The sequence below is a fragment of the Seriola aureovittata genome, chromosome 1, assembly GCF_021018895.1.
Source record: "Seriola aureovittata isolate HTS-2021-v1 ecotype China chromosome 1, ASM2101889v1, whole genome shotgun sequence".
Taxonomy (NCBI): Eukaryota; Metazoa; Chordata; class Actinopteri; order Carangiformes; family Carangidae; genus Seriola; species Seriola aureovittata.
This window is the reverse complement of record NC_079364.1, coordinates 2,318,760-2,341,900: the sequence shown is the minus strand read 5'-3', so window position 1 is coordinate 2,341,900 and position 23,141 is coordinate 2,318,760. Positions and strand designations below refer to the sequence as shown.

The window sequence follows — 23,141 nt, the reverse complement described above, 5'->3', positions numbered from 1 at the left end:
ACAAGGCCAAAACCACGTTTTGTGAGGTCACCGTGACCTTGACCTTTGACCTTTGGCCACCGAAATGTAATCAGTTCTTCCTTGAGTCTAGGTGACCGTTTTTACCAAATTTGAAGAAACTCCCTCAAGGCATTAAGGAGATATTGTGGGCCAAAACCACCTTTTGTGAGGTCACAGTGACTTTGACCTTTGACCCCCAAAATTTTATCAGTTCATCCTTGAGTCCTAATGAATGTTTGTGCCAAATTTGAAGTTCAGTCGAGGTGTTACTGAGATATCGTGTCCACGAGACCTGCCGCATCACAGGTTTTGTCAGGGTCTAAGAATGAAACTGAAGTGTTTGTTTTCTTGTCAGTGATTCGTCCAGACACAGTTACTGTTGGTCTCTTACACCATCAACTATTTACGTCACAGACTTCTTCAAAAACAGTTGGACTCACAGAGTGAAACGTCACCTCTGCGCTGAGAAACGATGACGTAACAGCAGCCTGACGTCTCCTCATGTGACTGACGGCTGTTTCCTGGCGGCTTCGTACGAGCCTCTGCGTCTGACCGAACAGCGGCGGACAGGAAGTCTCAGCTCACTGAAGCACAGACCTCTGATTGCAGGATTTTAATCAAGCCTGGAAGCAGCAGTGAATGCTCATCACCACATCCCGTGACTTCATTAGATTTTTCTTCACCTGTCTCGGTTCTCCTTCTCCTCCTGGACGCTGACAGGTGTTTGTGAAAGTTGGTCAAAAGCAGAGAGGACACAGAGCAGCAGAGGGCGCCTGTGGGACACTTTAATTTAAGTTTTAATTTAATTTAATTGATGATTAGAAACCAGGTAACCAGTACACACTGGGAAACAGTCACAATTTTTCCCTCATTATCATTCAGCCACCCACCATCACCACCACTACTGCCATCACCACCATCACCGCCCCCACATCGTTTTTTTTTTTTCCTTCCCTTCCTGTTCTCCCATGGTTGTCATGGAGACCAAATGGTTGTGTATAGCACAGAAGTAACCAGGGGGGATGGGAAGGAGGTGGAGCGGCGTTGTGAATGGCTCGCAGCCAAGTGGAACATCAGCGGAGGCACCAAGTCTGCCAGATCAAAACCAAGAGGGGACTCTTCAACTGCTAAACGCTCCGCTGTGTTCAGCAGCTAGTCGCTAATGTCTGTCTGTCTCCTGTTTGGTGCCGGACACGTGCTGCACAGTGTGTTTTCACAACTTTTGTTATTGCTCAGAACAGCTGCTTGGTGATTGTCTGACACTGATACTGCTAAAATAAAGCTGAGGGAAAATGAAAAACAGACACAGAGTCATTTGATCCGTTGTTAAAGCTCCTCCAGTCTGAAGGTGTGTGTCCATGTGTAGTGTGATTATAGATCAGCTCTAGCTTCTATATTAATACTGTGAAAGTATCAAAGCCTCAGTCCACAGAGAAATGCACACAGCCTGTATTCAGAAACTGAGCCTTAAAACCAGCCGTCAGGACTTCTGGAACTTTGTGATGTCACAACAAAGCAGTCACCAAGCCCCGCCCACCTGGACCCACCATCCAAACCTTTGCAGGATTTGGTTTCTCTGAGAGTTTTTACCTGAAATCTGATGTATTTTTATTGGATCACTCAGAAAACAGTCAGCCAATCAGAAGAGAGGCTCAGAGCCTCCTCTCTTCTGATTGGCTCACAGACCTGTTGTTACTAGAGCACCAGAGAGAAGCCTGAGAGAGGAGATGTAAAACTACACCGAGATGGTTTTTGGTTCTTAAAACCACAAATATATCTTCTTATGGATCAACACTTCAAATAAAACACAGAAGAAGAAGAAAATATTGAGCTTTAAAAGAAGATTTTTGTTGCCAGTATGGAGGTGGAGCCTGGAGGTGATTAGCTTAGCTTAGCATAAAGACTGGAAGGAGGACCTCTCAACACAAAGTGTAAAATATAGGAACTTCAAGATAAAATTGATATTATTGATAAGAGCAGCTTTAATGAATTGTGTTATAAGTCGTGGTATTTTTTCTGCCAAACATCAGTTTCCGATTCTTCACAGTTGCAGGATTTTGCCCCGTTTACCTCTGAGTCATTTTATGTTTCAGGTGCTGCTGCTGCTAATAATTCCCGCTGAGGGACTGCGAATGGGGGGGTGGGGGTGGAGAGTGGGTTTCCCTGCTTGCATCTCCTGGGCTGCCGTACTCAGCAATTGTTGCTATGGCACCAAAACTCAGCTACTCATTGGAATTTGGGGGGGGGGGGGGTTGAGTCGACCAAAACTGAATCTGTTAACATTTACAGATCTATTTATACGCTGATAAAAAAAAAAATTACACAACAAGATGTCTGATTACGCCGTGACACGGGCCTCTGCAAGACTTTGACAACACTCACACTGTAACAGCTGACATGTCAGTGGTGGAGCCCAATAATAAGGCAGAGATAGAAGCAGATGGGGAAATCATGTCTGACTTACAGTATGCGCCAAGGGCAATGGGAAGAATAAGACAATGTGTGTGTGTGTGTGTGTGTGTGTGTGTGGGGGGGGGGGGGGGGGGGCAGGATATAAAGGGGGAGGAAGGAAGTGGAAAATAGACAATGACTGTAATGAGGAGTGGAGAGAGGAATTAGATTAGAGGAGTGACATGGGAGAAAGTGCTGGAGAGACGTAAAGAATGTGGAGATGAAAACTGAGAGAAGGGAAGAAAGGTAAATGAAATGAGGCTCTGAGGAGGATGAAAGGCTCAGAGGAGCACGGAGGTCAGACCGGAGAGATGCAAACACTGCCAGGAGATAAAAAGAGGAGCTGGAGGAAGTGGAGGATCCAGAGAACAGGAGAGGAGAGGATGATGGGAGTTTTCTGCACTCAAATTCTTTTTCCTTTGTTGTACGCAACAATGATCAGGCTGCACGCACACACACACACACACACACACACACACACACACACACACACACACACACACACACACACACACACACACACACACACACACACACACACACTGAACTGACACATGATATTATCAAATGGCATGGCCACACTCCCACACAGTGTCCTAATTAAGAGCACACGCAGCAGCGCAGCGTAAGCGTGCCTCATTCAGAGCTGGCAATCGCTGTTTATTAACATTTGCACTCTGCAGTTGTTAATTTGGCTCCTAATGATGTTGTTTCTCAGCAGCTGAACCGACGAACGCACAGAGTGACCACTCTGCAGAAAACACTACACAAATACAGAGGAACACGCACACATGTGTATGTGCAAAGGGATTTCTCATAAGCAGCATCTTAATGAGCAAATGTAACGACCTACTGCAAACACCTTGTACTACATTATGCTCCATAGTAAACAACAACTGATATGGTTTATCTTCCCTGCTGCTTTAGAGACACATTTCCAACACAAAAGCTCTAAAGAAACACTAACATAAAAAAACTAATACACAAAATTGGCCAATTGTATGTGGACACCACTATCCACCAGTTTTTCCTTGTTTTGCCTCAAAGGAAAATATTAAAGCTCCATATTTTCTTCTTCTTCTGTGTTTTATTTGAAGTGTTGATCTATAAGAAGAAATATTTGTGGTTTTAAGAACCAAAAACCATCTCAGTGTAGTTTTACATCTCCTCTCTCAGGCTTCTCTCTGGAGCTCTAGTAACAACAGGTCGGTGAGGCAATCAGAAGAGAGGAGGCTCTGAGCCTCGCTTCTGATTGGCTGACTGTTTTCTGAGTGATACAATAAAAATATAGCAGATTTCAGGTAAAAACACTCAGAGAATCCAAATCCTGCAAGGTTTGGATGGTGGGTCCAGGTGGGCGGGGCTTGGTGGCTGCTTTGTTGTGACATCACAAAGTTCCAGAAGTCCTGACGGCTGGTTTTAAGGCTCAGTTTCTGAATACAGGCTGTGTGCATTTCTCTGTGGACTGAGGCTTTGATACTTTCACAGTATTAATATAGAAGCTAGAGCTGATCTATAATCACACTACACATGGACACAGACCTTTACACTGGAGGAGCTTTAATGATGGATGAAACGACTTTGTGTCGCTCGATGTGACAAATCATCACTGATGTCGTATTTTCTTTCTCTCCTCTAATCGGAGCAAGTCTCTGCAGCCAGGTTCCAACATCTTGTAAAATGCCTTCCCAGAAGAGCTGTCCACAAACTTTTGGCCATGTTGTGCACAAAATCCATTCTGCTACACACTTTTAGCAAGTTTGTGATAGTTCTTGAGCTCCTGGAGTCAAGTGGTGGAGAAGTTAATGTGTTGTAGTTCTTCTTCCCTTTATCTTCTTCTACTTAAAGTTAGCGACTTCCTACATTTCCCAGAATGCCAACCGCTCAGAAAACAGGCATAAACTTGTTGGATTCAGCTCTTGGCTCTGTGTGTAGGTGGAGAGTGCAACAGTGATAAAGATAGTAAGAGCAAGGGAGCGAGTTTTTCCCACTTGAAAACAAGTGAGAGTCCACAGCATGTCTAGTGCTGCTTGTTGTTCTGCTGCTGTCAGGAGAGGAGCTGCTGTGTGTGTGTGTGTGTGTGTGTGTGTGTGTGTGTGTGTTTGTTCAAAGTTGGTACAAAATGTTGTCTGCAGGAAGGAGCTGCAGCTTTTTACCTCTGAGGGACTGACAACAACACCTGATGTTTCCATTTCCTGTGATGAAGAATCGTCTGCTGCGTTTCTGTGCTGCGTTCAATATGATCATGTATCACCATGATATCATATTAGTAAGGTGATACAAAACCGTGTTGTCCCAACTCATAACTTCAGCAATGTTCTTGTTTTACAGGCCTGAAGAGAGACGTCTTACATAACCGCTCATTTCACCTTATTGATCTGTGCAGTGTCACCAAACAACAAACAGCATCAGCAGTTTCCTTTCAACTGAACTTTTCTTTACATCCACACTGTAACTGTTTTTAAAAATAGAGGTATAAAGATGATTACCCTCAAACGCTACAGAGCAGATTATTGATCCTGCACTTCAATAAAAGTGAAGTGTCACTCGGAGGGAAACGAAGCTGCAGGGGAACATCAGCGAGGAAACGGAAGATAAATCTAGGTCACGGCTGAAAACCTGAACGCTCCATCACTGACTAACACCCCGATGTGGTCTCCGCTCGGGCCCAGGCTCACTCCCTTCATGAAGCGCTCCAGCTAATGAAGCGCTCCACTGGAGTGGCTGTGGAGGACAGCCGAGGACCCCGTGGGACTGCCTTTCATAAACGCCCGCCTGAATACGGCTCTTTTGTAACTCAGGCGGAGGTTATGAGTCAATCGTGGCAGAGAGGAAGCTCCGAGCACTGCTGGGCTTTTTTGTTTTTTACCCCTGCTGAAGCAGATTCACTTCAGCCATTGCAAACACAAACACACAAGCACACAAGCAGATACACAACACCTGCTCATACAATTATGCACACACGCTCGAACTTTAGCACTTCCTGTACAATTGTGCATCACTTTTATGTGCATGATCACATGAAAACCTTCTAACAGCAGGTTCGGTGATTCACACACACACTTCCTCATCTTGTCCTTTAAGCAGACACTTCCAGAAAAAACTTCTGTGGAGCTGTTTCTCACTGCAGATAATAAACACGCCATGTTCTCTAATAGTTAGTGAAGACACCCGCTCTCCTCTCGACACTGTTTCCCTCAAACAAATATTGGCCGGGAAGACATTTGCAACAATCCCTGGTTGCAGCTGACCTTGACCATTTTGCACACTGTTGCCATGGTAACAAATGAGACGAAGAAAATGTGCTGCTACTAAAAACGTTGTTTTTTTTTTTCCTACACTGAAAGCTGAACAATAATCATAATCGTTTACATGCAAATTGTTATGAAGATGAGATGTGTGTTTTTGCTTTTTTTTACTCTACCTGAAATGGACTCTGGCTGTTGTAGTTCTTCACTTCCTTGTCAGCTCCACGAACAAGCAGCACTCTGGCACAGTTATCCTGAGGAGGACAGAGAGAGAGAGAGAGAGAGAAATTATTAAAATGAAGCTGAAGAAACGACAGAAAGAAAAAAAAAACACTCAACACTGAAGTCCTTTAATTCTCCTACTTTGTTCAGGAGAGAGGAGGATGATTAGCTTCCAGTCACATTTAGCAAAATTTCCCCCAGAAGCAAAAAAGAGGAAGTGAGTTGAGCAGGAGCTGGAGAGTGTGTGTGAACGTCTGAACATCCCAGCACTGACACAGGAATATGAGGAAAAGACAACAGAACATCTATTACCTATATCAGGAATGGAGCTTCACTCGCTGTTAAGTGTGTATCTATTGCTCCACTCAAAGAGAAAGAGGGAGTGAGGGCGAGAGAGATAGATAGATAGAGAGAGAGGGAGAGAGAGAGAGAGGGAGAGAGAGAGAAAGAACAGAGAGATGGAGAGTGCTGAGGGGTTTGAATCTACTGCACAAATCGCCCACAAAGTGCTCAACCACGCATGTACTGTGCACACACACATGAATATAAATACTTTTTTTAGATCCACAATAAGCTATTGAGAGTTGAAACATCGCTCTGAGTCTCAAACAGATCCTGATACACAACCACAATCTGTGCAGCGCTATTAGTATTACAAACATCTCTGTCATTAAACGTTTAACATCTTATTTTAAGACGTGCATCAGTGTGTTATTTTTACTCACGGACGTTTCCATCTGGAGTGGAGCAATCCCACGACAGGGTTTTTTTTTTTCTATACAGGCTACATTTATAATGAAGCTTTGAGCATGGAAAAGTGTGACATATCACAGAGCTGTGAACTGAAGCAGAGGCATTTTTACAGTCAGAAGATGATTAGAAGGAGAAGAAGATTATTAGAAGAAGAAGAAGAAGAAGAAGAAGAAGCAGGGACTGGAGATGATTTAGATTTATTTATTTTACTGTATTTTATTCTAGATCCACATCAGCCTGCGCTGTAACAGTGGCTCCTCTTCCTCTTCTGCGTGAGAGGTCAAACTGTGCGTCCATGATGCTGAGGAAGTAGCAGCTCGGACACCATGAAAACTTTAGCTTCAAATGGATTTTCCTTGTGCGTTTCATGTTGTGTTAGTGGCTGACGGAGGACGGTCCTCGCACACTCACTCTCGCCAGACGTTTTTAGTTTTTAAAAAAAAATGTTTTTATGCAACATCCTGCGCTGGAATCTGCTCAGAGTACTCCATCTATCAAGGAGTGAGAGCTCATGAATATTTATCACGTACAGTAAAACAGTCTAATAGAATAATCCAGGTTACATCAACCCCCTCTGTTTCCCAGATGCAGCCATCATTATCACTGCTTCAGCCTTCCAGCTTTAAATGTTGTGCCTGGGGATGTTCGATATTATTACTATTGTCAACAAATCCCATTAAATTACCAAAACCAATAATGATTGATCCTACTAATAAGTATTTATCTGATATAAACCTGAGATGTTTTATTCCTCCCCTGATTGTATGTCCATAGGATCCCTGTTAGCATCCAGTGGCTAGCCTTCCTGGGGTCCACGTGCTTCTTCATGACTTAAATTTTGACTTTTGTAATTATTTGATTTTCAAGGATACATTTGGTCATACAATATATTTTCCTTATTGTCAACAAATCCCATGAAAAGACCAAAACCAGCAATGAATGTCTTTTACTAACAAAAGTTGTGTTTGTGTATAAAAAACTCACGAGAACGCAAAATGTGGATTAATCCGCAGCTAAAAATAGTCCCCAACAAATGCACTATTATCTCCTGTATGAGTAATGCGTGCTTGTTTTTGTCTTTTCATTGCGTTTGTTGAGAATAAGAAAAATACAAAATGATCGCAGCCTTATTTTTAAGAATTGATTTTATTGATTTTAAATGAAAGGTTCTGTAAACGATCGTCGTGCCACTGCTGAATAAAGTTTCCCTGTGAACACGAGAGCCAACAAAAAACAATCTAGACACAACCATTAGCCCACGCTAGCAATGCTGTGATATGCTCCACAGCAATGTTGACCGTTAGCCAGCTAGCAATAGCAACACTTGCCGAACACACACACACATACATATATATAATTCAAAAAATTCTTGATTGATGGACTGATCCACTGAAACAGGCTGCACCAATGACACCGATGGAGCCAGTAATGATACTGATGGAGCCAGTAATGATACTGATGGAGCCAGTAATGACACCGATGGAGCCAGTAATGACACCGATGGAGCCAGTAATATGATACTGATAGAGCCAGTAATGACACTGATGGAGCCAGTAATGACACCGATGGAGCCAGTAATGACACTGATGGAGCCAGTAATATGATACTGATGGAGCCAGGAATGACACTGATGGAGCCAGTAATGATACTGGTGAAGCTGGTAAAGACTTTTAAAAAAGGATGTTTTGAAGAGGATCTGAGCTTGTAGTCCTCAGCCCAGTCCACTTATGATCTGGTCTCATGTCTTTGTTTGTCTGAGTGGAGGGAATTCTTGCAGGTCCCTTTCACCTGAACGCTACACTATGTCATCTCACCTGTGGGTGGAGCCTGTGTGTTTATAAACATGGGGAGGACTCACATGCACTAACATGCACATGCTACCAGACCGGCTACCCAGACCAGAGAGAGACAAACTCACATTACATCACACACAGAGGGGGTGTGGCTTCATTCTCTGCTCAGGACGCCATTACTCTAATACATCTTTATATAGAAAACAGTTCTTTCCTGTTGTGTTATTGTTTAAAATCTCATTTACAGAACCTTTAAAACTGAGCCTTTCCCTCCTCCATGCACTGACACTGATGCAGCATTTCACCCCTCTCCTCAACACTCTATATAAGCAATAAATGGAATATGATGGGAGATTAAAACCATTTCATAAAGGTCAAAAGCACGGGGGACCTTTGCTACAGAAACAGAATTATCTTTCTTAAGTGGAACTAAATGTTTGACTTGATTCAAACACACTAAGTCTGCCTTTGATCCGAAGCCAGAGTTCTGTTCTGAACTGGCCACGCTCCAAGGGCAGTGTGTAAAGTGGTCTCAGATGAGCGGCTGTACAAACAAGTGTTAGAGGCTGCTGCTGACCTTTAGCTGGAGGGAAAACTGACAGGTTTAAGTGAAGTGGTCTTTGAGATGCTTCAAAGATTCTGTGCACATTCAGTTACTGGATGAGGCTGGTGTTATTTTCTTATCATTGACCAATCCCACGAAAAGATGAAAACCAACACGTTGTTAGTCCGTGACTCGATACTTTCTCAGTTCCCTCCCCTGATGTCTTTAAAAACAACTCACAAATATCAACAGAAGGAAACTGTTGATTTGTTGGGGACTATTTTCAGCGGCGGACAAATACATAGTCAGAGTTCTAGTGAGTATTTGGGGCAGCAGGACAGTGTGTGTGGGACTCACCTGATGGAGTCAATGGAGCTGTATGGCTCAGACTAATAAAGTACCTCAGGCTTTATTACACACACAGTAATTGGTGTTTTTCCTGGATTAGTTTATTTAAGAAAACACAGAATATTGTCAGATTTGTCCTAATTATAGGAGCCGAATCCAACATGGCGCAGTCAGACGCAGCGGCCCCACACTCTTCAGGCTTTGGCAGTTGTTTTGTTTTCATTGTGTTTCTACACTTCTTTATTCTGGCTCTCCTGCACGTTGACAAAGAGCTGCTAAACTGACTTTTGTTGTTTTTTTTTTTAACAATGACAGTAAAGATCTATTCTATTCTATCTGTAGAAGAAATTCAAGTCATAGGTGGAAGCTAATGGAGGAGGAAGCTAAACTCAGTGAACCCTGGGGTTAGGAGCAAATCCCAAACAGAAGTATCAGGAATTCGTTTTCATGCAGCTCCATGATATAAATTCACATAAGATTCAACCACATTTAAATCGTTGAGCTTCCACATCAACACTGGAACGAAGATTTCACCTGAGGTTCTGTCTCACAGTTTAACTGTTTATGGTAATTAGAGGCAGAATGTGACTGGGCGGTGGCGTTGTACTCTTGGGGAAACTCAGAGCTGCAGTGGCCTCAAAAACACAAGCTAGTATGATAAATAACATGCAAGGAGAATTGTAAATAAACCCCCCCCCCATGGGAGAAAGGGAACAAAGAGTCTGCAGCAGAATCGGCTGCAGGTGAGGATTTAACACTGCTGAATCAGCTCTGTGAGAACCAGGAGTCTGGTTTAGAAATGTGCTGGAACAGTTTCTTTCCTCGTGGCCACAGGCCTGATGACAGGCGGTCATCTCTAATGTCAGAGCCTGAACTGTGTGTATTTATCTCTCCTGTGATGATCTCCTGCTTTCATCAGGTCAGAAGGGAGGGAGGTCCCAAATCCACAACTGTGTGCAACATGTTTAGGCGTCGTCAAGGTAACGTGATGTGTCCCATTCCCCTTCATACCATTTTGAGCCCTTGCAGCCTCCCACACTCAGTCACTGACCAGGTGACCAGGTGACCAGGGGACCAGGGGACCAGGTGCTCAGGTGACCAGGTGACCAGGGGACCAGGTGACCAGGGGACCAGGTGACCAGGTGACCAGGTGCTCAGGTGACCAGGTGACCAGGTCCAGGACTCAGGTGTTAGGGGGACATGAGTGAAATGAGCTGAAGCAGCTGAGCAGCAGCCGTGATGATCAGAGCTGAAAGGAGCTTCAGAGCTTCCTATCTTGCCGTCCCCACAATTCCTTGTCGCAGCAACGTTTAAAGTGACGCACCGTTGTAGTTTCACCGCGGCAGAGCCACGTAACTATAGAAACAACAGAGCAGCTGTTTTATGTTTGTGACTCGATCCAGAACTGATGGAAATCCTCCGACTGAACTCCAAATCCATAAATAAATAGTTCTTCTCTTTCTGATTTGTCCGGTTTGGATTCACCATGAAGAACAACAACACACAACACAAAAATCTCCCACTGTGTGTAGCATTTAATGAAATTATAAACTTATGTCTGAATAAAATTTATTCTGGTCCTCACTGTTTTATTGAATCATCATTTTAATGTCTCATCTTTCTCTGCTTGTGTATTCCTTTAATGTTTTCTTATTTCAACATTTCAGTCCTGTCAGTTTTGTGTTTGTCGCTAGGAAAGGAAATGTGTTATAAAGTTATATAAACAAAATGTCTTTTCCTAAGTCCTCATGAATTCTTCTTCACATCTTTCCTTGACGTTTTCCATCGAGATCGAGGAGACGCGGTCAGAGAAGAGATTATTTAGCCTGGGAGAGATGAAAACACTCAACAAACACGTGTCAAGGAATAAAAAACTAAACACAACATCGTCACTATGACAACAATCAGCTGTGAGAAAGGAAAACAAGATGAGCTGGTTGTTTTTAAATCACCAGTTTGGATAAAAACTCTCCATCAGTCCCGGCGGAGCGCCGGTACAAACATAAGGAACGAGTTTCCTTCATTGTTTACACACAGGTAAATTATTTATATCACCTCAGCTGTTCGTCGTGTGTTTCCCTCTCACGTCTTTTCTGTCGTTCTGTCAGATTTCACCCTCAACCAGTTCGTTTAAAGCAACTTCTCAACTTTTATTAGTGAATATTTAATAATCAGAATGTAGTTGACTTTCGAGCCCGTCAGTGATTAATGAGAGACACACACACACACACACACACACACACACATGATGCTCCACATTTCTGCTGGAAGAGCTCAGCAGCTTAAAATAGCATCAGGTCGATCCAGTGGTGGTGTGTGCACCTAAACATACACACATCTGTGTCAATGACAGAAACGCGCACACGCACACACGCACACACGCACGCACGCACGCCCCTGCTCACCTGGTTGTACAGGGCACAGATGTGTAGAGCGGTGTTTCCCGAGGCATTCTGGGCGCTCATGTTTGCTCCATAGAACAGCAGATGCTCCAGGTGTTGCACGTGGCCATGACGACACGCCTGTATGCACACACACGCACACACACACACACACACACACACACACACACACACAGGGAGAAACAAAGTTCACTGTCAGATAAAGCCTGCGACGCCTCCCCTGCTGCAGTGAGAGGGTTTGAACACTAGATGTCAGTGTGCTGCAGAGGAGACAACATCGAGAGGCGAAGCAGCTGCAGCCTGAGCTTGAACCCCGTCATCAGGAGACGGAGGGAAGGACGAGACTCAACAATAATCTGATAAACACGTGTGTGACTCAAACACAATATAACGCACATTTTCACAACAGCAGAACATCCATCAGGGCGAGAAACGATTTGAAACACAGGCTGCTGCTTTTATGAGGCAGTTTTCTCAGTAAATGTCTTTAATGTTCTGGGGTCATGGCGACAGTCAGCTGTTTAACACAAGAAGGGGGGGGGGGGGTTATTTAGAAACGGCCTATTTACACCGTGGCTTATTTCAGAGACGGAGACATTTGTGAAGGAAGGACAATAACTGAAATGGCTGCTTATCAACCAGAGCAGTTCACAGTGAGAAGAATTCATCATCATCATCATCATCATCATCATCATGTGAGCAGAGGGACGCAGGCAGGAGGAACATTAGGTTTGATTTGTCTCGACTGTTTTTATGTTTTTAGTTCGACATGAATCTCATGTCAGCTGCTTCCGAGGATTATATTTAAATGTGTCACTGTGCAGACTGATGATCTGACATCTGTAACATCTGTTGGTTGTTCTGTTCATTTAAAGTTATAATCTGTAACTTTCCTTCATTAAAACGTCTTAAAACGGTCAGACTTGTCTTCTACAAGTTGTTGAGTTGTGTTCTTATATTATCTCAAATGTTTCCATCAATTCTCAAACCAGAGAAATCTGTGATTTTAATCATGGTAACGCTCCGTGTCAGTGACATCACATCCTCTATGTGCTCGTGTCGTGTTTGACAGAAAAAACTGTTTTAAGTCACATTTTTATGGTTCACTTTTTACACCTCAGTGGTTTTCAGCTCCATGTTTGAACCAGATGAAGGATTTTAGTCGTCGGACGTTTGGATCTGAAGTTATCAGAGAAACAAGCTGAGGACACGTTGGACAGCTCAGCTCCAGCTGCTGGAGACGTCCACTTTTTAAAGTGAAACTGTTTTATTCAGAGTTTCCACTGGTTTTAATCCCCTGGTCTGTTTATGGAGAGGAGGAAACCTCTGTGGAGAATTCAGCTGCTGGTAAAAACCTCCTGAACGTCTGTTTCATAAGTTATTAAAGAAACAATCAGAACAAGGTTTAGCATCAATCTCAGCTCCAACTCCTCCCTGAGTCTCTGTCCTCCGTACGGCGTCGCTCAAACTCTGACTTTAAATGTGAAACTGCTTCATTCAGTGTTTTTAACAGTTATATTCACCGGGTCTGTTTGATTTCCTGAACCACTGACACTGAAGGAATCCAAACCGGGAGGAGATTAGACAACATCTCCCATGATCCAACACTATTTCATGACATCACCCAACGCCGTCTTTTCTTATCGTTCTGATTGAAAGAGGCAGAAGTTACTGACTCTGTGTTCAAACATTCATTTCTCTGGCACATTTGTGCGTTTGGTTTTTGACAAACAGACCTCGGCACATTAAAGTCTGCGACTGAATTATATAAACTTGAGTTTATTTTCACGCCTCAGATCATCACACAAAATGTGAGAACAGTTGATTTGGCGAGGACACAGCTGTAACATTTTTTATTGTCATTGATGGTGAAGTTTTTACTTGTTCACAGAATACTGTGACCAAAATGACTTCGGTTGATTTTCACATGAACAAACATGGATAACTATAAATACTTAGGAGAGGTCTTTGATGGCCCTGAGGCATTCTGGGTGCTCGTGGCTGCTCCCTGGAGCCAGCGGCAGCCGCTCAGTTGTTCACTGTCCTGTCTGACAGCTGATTGTTATCGTGTCTGAAACGGGACAGATGGGGAAGGCAGAGATTTTGCAACTCGACAGGAAGAGAGATATGAGCAATCTGATAAAGCTGATGGCCTGAACGCACGCGCACACACACACATTCACGCAGCAGTGTGTGTGTGTGTGTGTGTGTGGAGACGCTCTTAGTTTGTCACTGCTGCAGGGTGGCTCTCTTTAAATGGCTTTATCTACTTCAGCGGGGGAACAGCTGCCAAGATGGTCGCCCACAGCCGGAGAAGGCTGCGTGTGTGTCTGTGTGTGCTTTAGCAATGCTTTCACAACACAAGCTGTTCCAGCTGAACACACTGCCAAAAACCTCTCTGTGCTCCTGTGTGTGTGTGTGTGTGTGTGTTTACCTGGTGAACCTCATGCCAGCCGTTCTCGTCCTGGCAGCAGACTGAAGCGTGGTGGTTCAGCAGGAGCTCGCAGCAGCCCGGGTCTCCACCCACCACCACACTGTGGTACAGAGGAGTCAGACCGCGGCTGTCCTTGTAGTCTGGAGATGCTCCCAACTCCAGCAGCGTCTGAGGACGGACAACAGGTGTGTGTGTGTGTGTGTGTGTGTGTGTGTGTGTGTGTGTGTGTGAGGGGGTGAGACAGGGGGTCAAAAACATACAGAAAAGCGACGTTTGATTTATTAAGAAAGGTTTGCAGCCAATTCAGAATTATAATCATAACTATCATCATCAGTATTATAAACTTTATTTCTAAAGTTCTTTAAAGCTCCTCCAGTGTAAAGGTCTGTGTCCATGTGTAGTGTGATTATAGATCAGCTCTAGCTTCTATATTAATACTGTGAAAGTATCAAAGCCTCAGTCCACAGAGAAATGCACACAGCCTGTATTCAGAAACTGAGCCTTAAAACCAGCCGTCAGGACTTCTGGAACTTTGTGATGTCACAACAAAGCAGTCACCAAGCCCCGCCCACCTGGACCCACCATCCAAACCTTGCAGGATTTGGTTTCTCTGAGTATTTAAAACTACACTGAGATGGTTTTTGGTTCTTAAAACCACAAATATATCTTCTTATGGATCAACCCTTCAAAATAAAACATAGAAGAAGAAGAAAATATGGAGCTTTAAGCTGGAGCCTGAAGGTGATTAGCTTAGCTTAGCATAAAGACTGGAAGGAGGAGCAAACAGCAAGCCTTGCTCTGTCCGAAGTTCAAAAATACACCTCTCAACACAAAGTGAAAAGTATAGGACTTTTAAAATAAAATTGATATTATTGATAAGAGCAGCTTTAATGAATTGTGCTAAGGTTGACTACACTGAGATGTTTTTTGGTTCTTAAAACCAGAAATGCATCTTTTGGATATCAACAGAAGAGGAAAATATGGGACCTTTAAAACTAATGTTACAAACTACAACTGATTAAAATATCACAGCTGCTAAAAGTTTTAAATGAAACACAAGAAAGAAAACTGTGATAGTAAGTTATCTGTTCATTAAAGTGCACTGTAAGGTTTTGCTTGTCTGAGCATGCAGGTGAGCAGGTGTGAAAAGTGTTCCTGCTCCTTTACCGTGAGTGTGACGTGGTTCTTGGACCTCGCGGCTTTGTGGAGGGCGGTCATGCCGTCTTTGGCCCTGAAGTCCAGGTGAGCTCCTCCGTTCCTCAGCACCTTGATCATCTCCACCACGCCGTCCAGGTGGGCGGCAAACGTCAGGGGGCACTCTGGCAAAACAAGCCAGACACAGACTTTATGTCTCCCTAATGAGGAGCAGAATAACAGTCATAATAATGATAACGGGTTTTCACAAGCTCATATACAAACTCTAATAATACCCTGATCTGAATTATCGCAGGTAAAAGCAGCAGCTCCAGAGACTGAAACTGAGGATGTGACGGCACAGTTTGTTTCTGCTTTACGATCCACCTGGGAAAACACTGCTTATATTCTTCTGTTTGCTTTGTTTAATGTCACGCTCTCCAATTACGGGTAAACGAGACGCAGACATTTAATATTTCATGAAGCAGCATCAACCAGGGAAAACACGGCGTCGTTAAGAAAAGAAGCACCACAGACATGTCTACATGAGGGGAGCCTGGTCCCAGGGAAGGTTGCCTCAGACTCACCTGCTGCTTCCATCCACACTCACAGAGTCTGACTCTGTAATTACAGCTGTGAAACACGCAGGTGAAGGATTTGGCAGCTCCGGGGCTAAAAACAGTGATTTCACTCTAAATGAACTGATCCTGTGTTTTTCTTTTGTTGTGAAGTCGAGGGTAATCTGCTGCTCTCTCTAAAAGCGTCTTCAGTTTTATTGTAAGACAGGAAATCTTCAGTTTATCCTGTGGAGATGCCACCCGCCCCTGTAGATGAGGATAATCGAGACCACCTGCTGAGAGGGCAGCGAATGTCTGACGACTTTTACCTGGAGAAATGCTGAGGACAGACCGTCTGCAGTTAAAGAGGCTGTTCAGACGATCTGTGAAACTCGTTTATTTCATACATCCGATTTCCACTGCACAAGTATTGTGGCCAAAAGAATTCACAATAAAGATATTATCCCGATATCTATAGAAAATTTGAAGCAAAACAAACTGAAATAATTATGCTATCGGTCAAATTCTTCTTGAGCTTTGCCAAGAAAAAGGAGACAAAACACGCACAAATGAATCAGACTCAGATACAAGTGTCAGGAGGTGGAGAGAGTCTGTAACCATGACTACAATACAAAAGAGAACAATTACACTTAATGTATGAACTGATAAACAAAAGATACACAAACACCCCTGATGTAAACACAGGCAGGGTTCAGATGTCTGTGTTCTCTGTGTGTGAATGTTAAGAAGGTTAAAGAGGAAGAGGAGTTAGTATGAATGATGATGACACTTGCACTCATCTCAGATTTCTCTCCTGTCGTTGATCAGGTTGTTATCGTCTCTACACTGATGTTAAAGAGGCTGAAAGAAGCAGGTCAATCATCCGTCACAACTCATTAGAGTTATAAAAAAAAACTTTTAGGTGATTAAGACATCACTGAATGAGGTCATCAAAACAAGACACTGACACAACTCATGTGTCCTCATTTCACTCCTCTAGTACATACTCTTTTTTTACAGTGTACTGTTGAGCCAGCAGAGTCGGGTAAAGTGCAACTTTAAAACAGTTCATCCCGGAGAAACAGCACAAAGTGGAGCGTCTTTAACTGAGGGAACATCTTTGGTTGAGTGGGGAACACTAGTGAACCTGGTGCTAACGTGAGGCTGTTCTCCTAATGTGATCAAGACATGAACAGAAATGATTTAAATTCTTTTTTGTGCACAGAAGAAAAGTTCATGCTTGAACCATTGTTGAGAAATTCAATATGTTTCCCTTCAACACCTAAATGTACGGTGGCCCTGAGAGCTCAGTCAGTGTTTCCAGGGGACACTGAATAGTGATGAACCAGGCTGGGACTTTGAACAACAAGTGCAGGTGTCCCTTGGAAACACTTCCTGTTGTGTTGTGAGTATTTGCAGCTCATGTTGTCAAACTGATGAAGATGTTTTCTGAAGTTGTTTGTGTTTTGTCTGTTTGAGTTCATGAGTTCATAAAATGGACTTTAAGCAGCGACTGTATATATTCCAACACGTTGCCGTAGTGACGGAAATCAAAGATCACTAAGCAACATGTAACAATGGCTACTTCACTTCTTCAGGAAACTGCGGACGCTCTGAAGGTTGACACAATACGTCTCTTAAAATGACCCGAGAGACAATTTAATATCAGATGAGGAGTTTGTATAAACCCGTCTGTCACTTCAGCACCACGGACAGCGTCACGGTTCCATCAACACACAGAGGATGGAGGTTTGTGCTACATGTCAGATTATCAGGTATCTTTAACAAATATACTCATTATCCATAAAACTACTGACGGTATGACTGAATATAAACGAAATGACAGAGTTAAATGTGACAAAAACGTATAATTACCCACTAAATCTTTAACGTATTACAGGGTACGGCGAACTAGTCTCTCTCCTGTAGTAGACAGTCGAGCTGCAACGGTAGGAAGTGCTGAACGCCGTAGCCGTCACTTCATCCGTCGCTGCTTTGCGATAATACAGCGTACAAATATGGTCTCATAGTTTCACCAATTCACGCATTTATCTACTATTTTACTCACATGTTGCACTATTTTTATGAACCTATAGACTTCGATAAACACATTTCAAGCACCAAAACATCCACATCTGTAAAGGTTCGTTTTCACAAGAGATTTGAAGAATTTCAAAAACCAGGCTTCAGTTTTTCAGCATTTGGGTCGAATGACGTCTTTGCTCTGCGACAAAAAGGCGCCTCGTTGCAGAAGGAGCCGAGATTGTTCTGAGAATTGTGACATAAAACACTCGGGTCTTATGTTATATGCAAGTTCCCTTTAAAAGGTGAATTTAAGAGATGAAGTAGGAATCAGGAAAATGCCGTCAGACCTCAGAGGGTTTTAATTAAAGTCCCTGTTTCCATGATGATCTGTGCTTGAACATTCAGGCAGGACAATGTCATGACAGTCCTGGGTTTCTGTCACACTTCCTCTGATGAGATTAACATGAACACTGTGTGTTTATCAGAACAATATGAATCAGAGTTTTTCTTGTCAACAAGCTGCAGCTTCCTCTGAGTGACTGGCTCCCACCAACATGGATTTGAATTCTGTGTGTGTTTGAGTGTTTTTTTATTGTGAAAATCTCCTTCCTGTGGCTGTGAGGAGGTGGACAGAACACAGAGCCCGGTGCAGTGAAACGGGGACAAAACGTATAGCAGAGGAAACGAAACCTCCCTGTGTGCTGTGATAGTGCAACTTTCCAGCATCTGAAAAAATAATTTCTCATTGTTCTCACGTTGTAGGAGATTAAATAGCCTCTTCTGGGGGGAGAAATCAGCCTGGATTTTATCTGACTGTGCAGACGTGAGCAGCAGGAAGAAGAGAAGTGTTTTTATTTTGTTTTATTTAATGATCACATGGAGAGCTTCACCTGAGCAACAAGTCCTTATCCGTGAATGTGTCTCGCCCTCAGCAATAAGGTAAACAATAGCTCTCAAAGCCCATTAAGAGAACCTCAATCCTCGGCTTAATAACCCTCTCTCCTTATGACCCTTTATTTCCCTCAATACAACACCTTTTTTTTTTTTCTGGCCAATCTCTGTCCACTCACTGGCTTCTGTTAAAAGCCCCTGCACCGCTGAGATACCCTTAACATATTCATTAAACACTCGTAAATAAACATAATTGTGGCCGGTGGAGTGAAGAGCTAAATGACAGTAATGAGCTTTTAAACGCAGGCTGCTTCAGGTGACTGGTGAACGTTCACAGCTCTGAAATCTGTTGAGGTAATCCCTCCTCCCAGGAAGACGGCGCCGCACTAAAAGGACCCTCTTCAGAGCGGAGGGTTTCTTTTGTTCTTTCCAGAGATAAAGCAGCGAGGTTTTCCTCCTCACAGAGCCTCTTCACGAGTCCTCGCCGGCTTATTAGTGTCGCCGTGTGTCAGAGCAGCTGAGCCTCGTACAGTTTTCAGTCCACAAGCTCAGCTCCTCACCCGACTCCCTGCAGCGCGTTCACTAAAAGACTTGTTTCCTGTCAGTCTGGATACTCACACAGCCAAGCAAATGACCAATTATAAGGCCACTGATTTTTAAATCCTACTCGTCTGTGAAGCACTAAATGGTCTCGATATGAAGCTTCCAGACCCTCAAGTTCACCTGTGGAACAGCTTCCTGAACACCTGAGATCTGCGCCGACTGTCAGCTCATTTAAATCAGGGCTTTAAACATCAGAGTTTACTTCAGCTAATCATTAAATTACATTATTTTTAATCTTGTGTAATGTTTGTATTTGCTTGTTTTAATGTCTTTTATCATTGCAGCACTTCTTTTAAAATGATGCCTGATTTTAAGCAATCGTTATGACTTATTGAAATATTTTTATTTATCTATTTTTAAATTGCTTTTAAATGCTGTTTTTATCTTAATGTTGGATGTTGATGTTCGAGAGTAAACAGTCAAAATCTTTTGCATGAAACTCTCACCACCTTTTGAAAAGTGGGTTTAACCCATTGTGCTCCTTTGCAGCCTGAATTCATGGCGTTCACTTTTGATTTCAGTTTTGACCCAGTAAAAAAAAAAAAAAATCTAAATCTCCACTGTTTTAAACCCTGATCTGTCTGTGCTGCTGTTCTTCGCAGACATCAGAGCGTCTGTCCGAGCAGGTAGATTCTGGGTGGGGCACGGCTTTAAAGGAAAATACGGCTGTTGCTGTTACATATAAAACACTTTGTTCAGTGAACTCCAGGAATGACTTTGTGTGTTTAGCTTAAACTGGATTTACAGTCGACACAAGGGGAGTCCAGGTGTAGGAGTCTGGGTGTAGGAGTCCAGGTGTAGGAGTCCAGGTGTAGGAGTCCAGGTGTAGGAGTCCGGGTGTAGGAGTCCGGGTGTAGGAGTCCGGGTGTAGGAGTCTGGGTGTAGGAGTCCGGGTGTAGGAGTCCGGGTGTAGGAAGCTGCAGTGGGCGTTGTGAGCCGGATTTCACCCACTGACATCCCCTCCGAAAAAGCTGGAGGCAGCTCTTCTATACGATCCAACTCTATCGTGCTTCATACTCCCCAGTGTTCACATCCTTTTATTTAGCTTGTGAAACGCAGCAGGACTGAGCGACATCCAGGTCACTGACATTCTCTCACAGTGACGAACCAGACGAAGGTTTAAACTACTTCAATACAAGTGGTTGATAATGTACATAACTCCTGTCAAAGCTCCATCATATGTCTGATTATATTCCTGATGTGTGCACTAAAAGTCAGGAGGAAGAAGTTGCTCTATTCCACTGTGAATGGGAGCGTCCAAAGATCTAAAACCTCTGGAAGGATGTTTGTTGTTTAACAGATGTTTTTCGACCAAAATCCCTTCAAATGTCAAACTCTGAGCTTGGAAGATATCAGGACTTTGCACGAACATCAGAACAGATTAAATATCTAGACGCTCTGGGACTGTGTCGGTCTGGAAAGACTAACTAACACCGCTGAGGACGAGTGGAAAGAACCGGATGCCGTTTGTCACAGATTGTAAAAGTAAATAAAAACTGCTTTTACCTGTTGGTGAAAACAACTGTGTTTTCTTTCTGTGAAGATGCGAGCGCTGCTTCTCTTCCTCCAAACTCTAAATGTTTAGTGTTTATTTTTGGTCTATTGAGGCCACCGTAGAGAGAGAGAGAGAGTTACCTGACAACACAAGCTGATGTTAACCACAGTCATGAGCTCCACCTGTCGAGTAAATGAAGTGTGCGAGTGAGTGGATGCGCATGTTTGGAGATGATGTCTTATCATTCTTCCTCCTCTGCCTCCGACTGGGAACCATAACTATTATCTCGGCCCGGTGAACATCAAACACCTGCTCACGGTGCGTTTATGGAACATTTGTGAGCAGTGTGAAGAACACACTGACATTAGGACACAGCTCATTACTCCGGGCCTTCGCTGCCCTCTCACTGTGGCGACAACACACTACACAAGGCTGCAGTGACTGTGTTTACTCAGGGTGTCCTGAACACAGGAATGCCTCAGTCACACCTGACACGTTCACACCTGGAAGACACTCACAAACATGATCCTTCAGCGCAGCCAGAGGGCAACACACTCCACTCCAGCAGCTGTTTGCTCTCTCATCACTGGTGTGTAACAGGCTGTTTTGCATGTCTGCTGCCGGCTCCCTCTGTGTCGTCTTGAAGGGTATTTTCCAACAACAGTGTCTGTTTACATGCTCATGATTTCAGATCTCTGCCTCTTAAAATCAGCTCAGAGCATCATCTCTCTCCAGACACAATCTCCAGGTGATTGCGGATATTCCACCGACATCGCTGACAACAGTCTTCACAGGTTGACCAGTACAAGTAAAATCAGTTTCCAGTCTTTTCGATGTATCAGGAAGGAGCAGAAGTTTCAGACGAAGATGTCTCAAAACACTGGCACATGAAACCTGCAGTACGGTAGACGAAAGCTACCACAGGTTTGGTTTGTGATTGGGTCAACCAACTTCATGGGACCACTTCTAAGAAACTAAGACTCTGACCCAGGACCTGAGGTGGCCCGTGTCTGAATTATTTCAGCTTCGTAGTGTGTCATAATTATAACAAGAGTGAAATGTGTTTTCTGTGGCAGGCTGCCACCGGTCTCCTTCTGTCTGTCTGTTTGAATTCAGCCTCTTTAAAAGGTCCATCCAGTGTAAAGGTCTGTGTCCATGTGTAGTGTGATTATAGATCAGCTCTAGCTTCTATATTAATACTGTGAAAGTATCAAAGCCTCAGTCCACAGAGAAATGCACACAGCCTGTATTCAGAAACTGAGCCTTAAAACCAGCCGTCAGGACTTCTGGAACTTTGTGATGTCACAACAAAGCAGTCACCAAGCCCCGCCCACCTGGACCCACCATCCAAACCTTGCAGGATTTGGTTTCTCTAAGTGTTTTTACCTGAAATCTGCTATATTTTTATTGGATCAGTCAGAAAACAGTCAGCCAATCAGAAGAGAGTCTCAGAGCCTCCTCTCTTCTGATTGGCTCACCGAGCTGTTGTTACTAGAGCTCCAGAGAGAAGCCTGAACCTACAAACTGTACCAGTAACTCTCCACCTGAATCCACCCTGAAACTCCACCGAGCAGCTGAGTGCCACACTGTGAATACTGTCCTGAGAGTGATGAAGGACATTTGCTGGAGCTGGACCAAGCACTTGGCATAAATTGGGATTACTGATGTTCAGGCTGGAGAATGAGACTCTGGAGAATTTGATGACTGGCTCATTCACCTCTTTTTCTCTGTCTGAGCTCTTGTGTTTCTTCTGCTAGAAACGCAGAGTCCTGTGAGTGCTCTTGGAGTGTTTGGTGCTTGTGTGCATGACGCAGCCTTACCACCAGTCTCGCTGTCGTGGTAGTTCGGATCGAAGCCTCTCTCCAACAACTTAGACACTTTGTCCACTTGATTATGCTGGATGAGGTCCATGAACTTCCTCAGATTGGCCTGCGCAAACCACACAGAGAGAGAAAGAGCTTTTACAGTGAGAAGAAAGAACAAACGGTGGTAGGTGTGAGAGAGAACTAGAGAGGAAAAAGACTAAAATAGAAGTTGAGACAGAAAGGTGTAGAGGGTCAAAAATAACCGAGGGTGAAAAGTGGAAGCGTTAGGAAAACAGTGTGAAGCTGAGGGAGGCTCGCTGTTAAAGACGGAGGAATATAAGGTGGAATAAAAGGCTGGTGAAATCAGGGAGCAGGAGGGGAGATGACAGGATTCAGACTGTGGCCATCGTACGGAGTGAAATGGCTGCTCCTTTCT

General features: G+C 43.7%; 1 protein-coding gene across 9 annotated transcripts in view; it reads right to left on the bottom strand.

Annotated features, from left to right (window-relative positions):
* The window catches only part of LOC130163679 (SH3 and multiple ankyrin repeat domains protein 2-like), a 193,884-nt gene that overhangs the window by 96,705 nt on the left and 74,038 nt on the right, over positions 1-23,141 (bottom strand). For all 9 annotated transcript variants that reach the window (XM_056368132.1, XM_056368543.1, XM_056368626.1 and 6 more), the window contains 5 exons: positions 22,721-22,829; positions 15,363-15,514; positions 14,196-14,363; positions 11,765-11,881; positions 5,876-5,953 (listed from right to left, as the gene is read on the bottom strand). In XM_056368132.1, coding sequence (XP_056224107.1) covers positions 5,876-5,953; positions 11,765-11,881; positions 14,196-14,363; positions 15,363-15,514; positions 22,721-22,829 — 624 coding nt within the window. The remainder of the gene's footprint in view (positions 1-5,875; positions 5,954-11,764; positions 11,882-14,195; positions 14,364-15,362; positions 15,515-22,720; positions 22,830-23,141) is intronic.